This window comes from Cyprinodon tularosa, unplaced genomic scaffold, assembly GCF_016077235.1.
Source record: "Cyprinodon tularosa strain WSP-4 unplaced genomic scaffold, ASM1607723v1 ctg1284, whole genome shotgun sequence".
NCBI classification, from domain to species: Eukaryota; Metazoa; Chordata; class Actinopteri; order Cyprinodontiformes; family Cyprinodontidae; genus Cyprinodon; species Cyprinodon tularosa.
In genome coordinates, this window is record NW_024038097.1 from 25,407 (window position 1) to 32,239 (window position 6,833).

The window sequence follows — 6,833 nt, forward strand, 5'->3', positions numbered from 1 at the left end:
AAGTGTTCTGTAAAGTTTAGGAAATGTTCAGTCAGACTTCTGCAGCTGTTGACAGGGATGTTGGTCCACTGTTCATCAGAAAGGTGCTTCAATTTGTCTACAACAGTTTGCTTTTTAGTACTGTTATTAAATTAAAACAAACTCAAAATCAATATTTTATTGAACTAAATCATCATTTAGTAAATTATTATTATTATAACTTTTTCAGACTTGTTTTAATTGAATCACTAGTGTGAATTTATTACTTATATAGGGTATATAAGGTTTCATTCAAAACTGTATCTTAAAAAATGCATTAAATTACACAGAAGACAAACATATGTGGGTGTATGTTGATCTTATTTTTGTTAGAAAAAAGATAAACTAGTACAACCAGGAGGCGTGGTTTACAGAGAGAACAATAAATGTCTGACTGCTGCTTTATGGCACAGTGACATTTCTCCATTCCTTGACTATCAGGAGGTTCCTTCTGCAATGGGTGACTCATTTGTCATAGCAATAGACTTTGGGACAGCATTTAGTGGATATGCATTTAACATCAGTTCCAGAGAGAAAGAAATTGAACCTAAAATAAGAAGATGGGGGAGGGAGTATGGCCTTGACACCCCAAAGACTCCAACCTCCATTTTGTTTAATGAGAATGAAGAATTTCTTAGCTTTGGCTATGAAGCCCAAATGAAATACAAAGACATGAGTGGAGAAGACGCGAAGAAACATTATTTTTTCGAAGACTTTAAGATGTACGTCTACAGCAAAGTAAGTGCAGTACATTATTAGACAGTAGTGCATGGTATTATTTGCAATCATAAGTGCTGCATATATTGCATTTTAATTTGATCTTTAGCTAAGTATTCACTTACTTAATATTTCATACTTATTTACTCTTTAATAGAGTGTAATCTGTTGCAAATGAAGTATAAAAAATATATTTTATATATATATATATTAGATTTCTACACATTCCATTGGAGGTAATTTTGTTGATCTTTAGTTAAAAGATTTCCTTTAATATAAATTAAGTGTGGCCTTTGAACACCAGAAGATAACAAAAAGGATATGAGATGGAGATAAATAATTTGTTTAAAAATGTAAACATGAGGACATTAAAAAATATTCAAAGCCATGAGTAAAATGTTATTCATTCCTAAAGATGCTGGGTAAAAAGATTTAATATACATTAGGAGTATACTCACTGCTTATACAACTGCACTGCTGTATCTAACATCTAAATAAACATTTCCAGAAACTCAGCAGCGATCTGAAGATTAAAGATGCCACCTTAAAATTTATGAAGGCATTAAAGATTTTCTCAGAGTCCCTGAGATTCCTGAAGGATGATGCTCTAAAAACCATCAATTCCAACACGAGGGGGATGAATTTCAAGGCCTCTGACTTCACCTGGGTCCTGACTGTTCCTGCCATCTGGGATCCTTCAGCTAAACAGTTCATGAGAGAAGCTGCAAAACAGGTAAAACCAGATTTAACAGAGAGCAATGACGTTCAGAGATGTTCAAAAGGATAAGAGTTTTTTTCTTTGTAGGCAGGTATCATAACAGAAGGAGGGGAGGAGAAACTGATTATTGCTCTGGAGCCAGAAGCTGCTTCTATCTGGTGTAAGAAGCTTCCATCAGACGGTTTCATCTCTGAGAACCACAGCAAAGAGTCACTGGATCAGTCTCCAGGGACTCAGTACATTGTTGTTGACTGTGGAGGTAATGTCTGTGATTCTGATTCATTGAGTCACTGATTCAATAACAAACACAGAGGAACATTATAAAGATGATGGTTATTATTTGCAATCTTTCATGAATACAAATGAAACTTGAATAAATGTGACTGTTTGAATAAATAAACAATCATTATACCCATCTGTCCTTTTAAGGAGGAACTATTGACATGACTGTTCATGAAGTCCAGGATGGAGGAGCCCTAAAGGAGCTGCACAAGGTCTCTGGAAACAATCTAGGAGGACAAACTGTGGACAGAAAATTTAAACATTTTCTAAGAGAAATACTCCCTGATGGAGTCTGGGATGAATTTGAACAAAACTCTCCCAGTTTAGCTCAGAGAATCATGTATGATTTTACCCGTCTCAAACAAGTAGATAAAGATATTCAGATCAGCTTCCCATATAAAGTTGTGTCATTGGCTACAGAAAAGTCAGGAACAAAAAACTTCATTAAGTCAGACCTCGGCGCTTCCTGGGATGGTGACTACATCAAAATCTCTCAAGACAAACTGAGGTCTTTCTTTAAAGAAAGTCTGGAGGGCATCACCCATAACCTGAGGGAAATCTTCAACTCTGGTCTCAACATAAATTACATTCTGTTAGTGGGGGGGTACGCTCAGAGTGAAATACTGCAGCAGCACATTATTGATCAGTTTAGACGTCAGTGTGAATTTCTGTGTCCTTTCAGAGCCCAGGAAGCGATTGTGAGGGGAGCTGTAGAGTTTGGTAGAAACCCACAGGTTGTTATTTCTCGTAAAAGTTCCTATACTTATGGATTTGCTGTTTGTGAGAAGTTTGATGAGAGGAAACACAAGGAAGACAAGAAATTTACAGCAGGAGGTGTGGAATACAGCAGAGATATTTTCAGGAAACTAGTGGAAGAAGGTGAGGATGTTGGATCAGAGGAAACCAGAGAGTTCCTTTGTTCTACAGCTAAAGCAGATCAGAGAAACATGAAAATGATATTCTACCGGTCATTTAGAAAAGATCTAGTGTATGTAGATGATTGGGGAGTGGATGAGGTTGGTTCATTTATTGTAGAGATCACTGGAGACCATAAAGTCAAACTAGAAATTAAGTTTGGCTCAACAGAGATAACAGCTACAGGAACCACTCTGATTAGTGGAGAGAAGCAAACAGTCAAAATAGACTTCATGACCACAGACAGAGAATGTGTCATTGATGAGGCAGAAGATGACATCAGGGATGGATCCAGTACTGTATCATAACAACATATTAAACATGGAACTGATAATGTACCTTGAATAACAGCTCCATATTTTCCATGAACTTCAAATGTGGCTAAGAGGATTTATATAAACAATCATAGTTAAATCAATTAAAGAATAATAAAATGAAGTGATTATATGAATCCTCTGCATATGGTGATGGATCAAAATAGAGATTTTCTTAGAAATAAATCACCATTTCTTTACAATGGATAGCTAGAAGGCAGAATTATTGTTTGGTATTTGCCTTTCTGTCAACAAAACTCCACTTTATGTATTTTTTTTAGATTTTTTTGAGTAATATTCAGTGTTGGGCACGTTACTTTGAAAAAGTCATCAGGTATAGTTACTAGTTACTTCTCCCAAAAAAGTAACTGAGTTACTAACTGAGTTACTCCACAATAAAAGTAACTAGTTACTAGTAAAAGTAACTATTGCTTTACTTTTGCGTTTCTCGCCCCCGTAATCCTCACCACCCCGGTCCCCACCTTATCGCTGTGTGTTTCAAAAGCCAGCTGAATAGAGCGGACGATAAAGAAAAGTACCTGCAGAGAGTTTTGCATTTATTGCAACTCAAAGTTAATGACATCAGGGGGAACGCTATCTGACGGGGTTTATAGGCCCATTATAGGCTCTTCTTAACATGGCGGAATGCTATCTGATGCTGTGTAAATATCATCAGGCTGCATTACCTCTACTCATGGGTGTGAAGTTTGATCTCAAAGTAGGGTAATTTCTTAGATGGGACCACTTATTTTTTTTAAACTGAAAAGATTTTTATGGCACAATATTTAATCACTTGAATCTTATACATGGGTAGAATGGATCCTGATAGTGCATTTAACTGCTTCTAAGAATCATGATCAATTATGTTGACAGGTTTGTCTTTTGATTGCCATTTGTGATATTTATTGAAGAATAATGAACAAAACTAGAATAATTAGCAATAACTTTGAAAGGCAAGGAACATGATAAACCCTCAACTTTACTGCTGCTTTATTTTGGGTTTTTACACAAAAAACATTTTCATATCAGCATTTGGGATTTAAATTGAGGCATTCACAAGATAAAACTTTAGACAAACAATATAAAAAACAACTCAAATATGATGTTCTCCTGGTGATGCTGCCTCTTGAGGAAGGTTCATACCTGCAGTCATTCATTGTGTTTCTCAAGATGTTGAGTTAGACCAAGGGCATAACTTTGTGATGAAATTTGGTGGGGAGACTCTAAGAGTGGGGGTTGATGGACCTACAGTTACTCAACCCAAACGCTTTCATTAGGTTTTTGTATTTTTCAAAAATGAGCTCAAACATATATTTATTGAAGGCTTTCCTATTGTTGAGAACACAAGAGAACTATAATACAGTAATATTTATATTTATAGATAGTTAGAGAGATGCTTTTTTGTGCATTACATATATAGGGCCCAAAAATATTAATATATTAAAAAAGTAACAAATAACAGCGTATTCCGATGTCAAAATCGATATATCATGCATCCCTTTAAGTGCGATTTCAATTTCATCCATCAAACTAGAAAAATATGGATATACTGCATTGTAAATATAGCATAGGATATTTTTTTCTTGTAAATTCTCTGGTATATTTTATTGCATGTTGCATATGCCTGTAAACCTGTTTCCTCTTTAAATCTGCAGCTGTCCCTAGTTTTCTCTGTGCTCTGTGTAAAAAGATTTATGAACCTCTGTAATAATATAACGCTGCAAGAAACAAAATTTTTAGATATGTAGAAGCTCTGCAGCCTGATTCTCTCTGTTCAATAAGAAAATATGTTAATTTTAACCTGTAACTGGGAGTAATGGTCCTCTGAGAAGCACAGCTTTTTTAACTAGTAAAGAAGAACAAACCATGTTTTCTCAAGCTTCTTGCATTATAATACTAACTTTTAAAAACTTACAATTTGTTGCCATTTTTAGCTGAAAATGACCTGTATGTCAAACGAACAGATTTTTCAGTGGTATACTCTCTAATTTGTAACTTTTACTTAAACATTGAAGTAAGGCAAGGCAAATTTATTTGTATAGCACAATTCAGTACAAAAACAATGCAAAGTGCTTTACATGATTAAAGTACAGGAAGATAAAACAGAGTCAAAGCAAGTAGGAAAAAATAAAATAAAATAACAAAATGCAGAAACAAAAAAAATATTAAAAACAGTTGGACAAAAGAAAATATGTTTTAGTTGATCTGTTTATCTAGAACAGTCGAAGGCGATCCTAAACAAATGTGTTTTTTGTCTTGATTTAAAGGAACTCAGGCTTTCCGCACTTTTACATTTTTCTGGAAGTTTGTTCCAGATAAGTGGAGCATAGGAACTAAATGCTGCTTCTCCATGTTTAGTTCTGGTTCTAGGTCTGCAGAGCAGGCTGGAGCCAGAAGACCTGGGTGGTCTGGAGGGTTGATACACTGATAGCAAGTCTGTGATGCATTTAGGTGCTAAGCCATTCAGAGATTTATAGACTAACAGAAGGATTTTAAAGTCTATTCTCTGAGATACAGGGAGCCAGTGGAAGGACTTTAGAACTGGGGTGATGTGTTCTACTTTCTTAGTCTTAGTGAGGACACGGGCAGCAGCGTTCTGGATCAGCTGCAGCTGTCTGATCCACTTTTTAGGCAGACCTGTGAAAACACCATTGCAGTAATCAATTCGACTAAAAATAAATGCATGGATTAGTTTTTCCAGATCATGCTGAGACATTAGTCCTTTAATCCTGGAAATGTTCTTCAGGTGATAGAAAGTCCACCTTGTAATTGTCTTTAAATGCTTTTGGAGGTTCAAGTCTGAATCCAGCACTACACCTAGACTTCGGGCCTGATCAGTGGTTACTAGCTGAAGCCACTGAAGCTGTGTGCTAACTTTAGATCTCTCCTCTATTGGTCCAAAGATTATTACTTCAGTTTTGTTTTGAGCTGTAGCTGCTGCTTAATATTCACTAAGTCCTGCTGTGTGTCTCTCCTCCAAACACGTAGCGACTCTGTACATCAGTGAAATGGGCCGCCAATCAGATATAAAAACATATGTATTGTATGTTTTTATTTTTTTTTCACATAATTGTATGTTTCTTAAGCAGCTTCTTCTTTAGGATTTTAAAGTCTCTAATGTCAGCTATTGAAATTCTTCACTGCATCCTCTGTTGCTGTACTCTCTCTGTTGATTAACATAAATTGCTTATATTGTTTTTGTTCAGTTTTTTTCACCATTAAATCTTTATCAGTGCAAGAAGCTTAGTGTGGGTCACTGTTTTAAAAATGTACAAAAATTAAGTGATTTACCTTTTCATTGAGTTGGTGTTTTGTCTCTTTTGTAAGATCTACTGGTTTAAAGATAATGATCAGATTATTTTTAGTGAAATTATCATTAATTTAGGGCAGAGTGGGACAAATAGGAAATAAATTAGACCAATTTGTGTCATGCCATTTTTGTAGGGCCTGTTTTTTTACCCAGTTCAAATCCTATGGAGGAATTTTTTTCTCAGTTAAGGGACTTAATATTCTTTGATCCAAACAGATGTTTAGGATCTTCTCGCAAGAAAGAACCATCAAAAGTCCAGATCCATTTTGAGAAATACAAATTTTTCAAAATAATCCATTTTATCCCTAACATAGTTTCATATTACCTATTTATGTGAGATCCACAAAGCAATCATCATCAAAAAGTAGAAAAAAAACTGAACATTCTTGTAAAAAAAATAACATATTGAATGTCAAAATATAAAGGCAAACTTAAAAACGGATTACTCCATGGTTTGATAGGCAAACTTCATTCTACAGCAGAAAGGGGTTTTAGGTCTCCAGTCCTATTTAGCGGCATTAAGTGGTGAATGTTGGGTTGGAGGTGCACAGTGGCTCTA

The 6,833-nt window shown here is 35.3% G+C and overlaps 1 protein-coding gene across 1 annotated transcript; it reads left to right on the plus strand.

Annotated features, from left to right (window-relative positions):
* Positions 1–474: 474 nt before the first annotated feature.
* LOC119777866 (heat shock 70 kDa protein 12A-like) lies at positions 475–2,958 on the plus strand. The gene is made up of 4 exons (XM_038276871.1): positions 475–756; positions 1,244–1,468; positions 1,541–1,712; positions 1,883–2,958. Exons 1-4 carry the CDS (start codon positions 475–477, stop codon positions 2,956–2,958), a joined length of 1,755 nt encoding a protein of 584 aa, XP_038132799.1.
* The last annotated feature ends 3,875 nt before the right edge of the window (positions 2,959–6,833 follow it).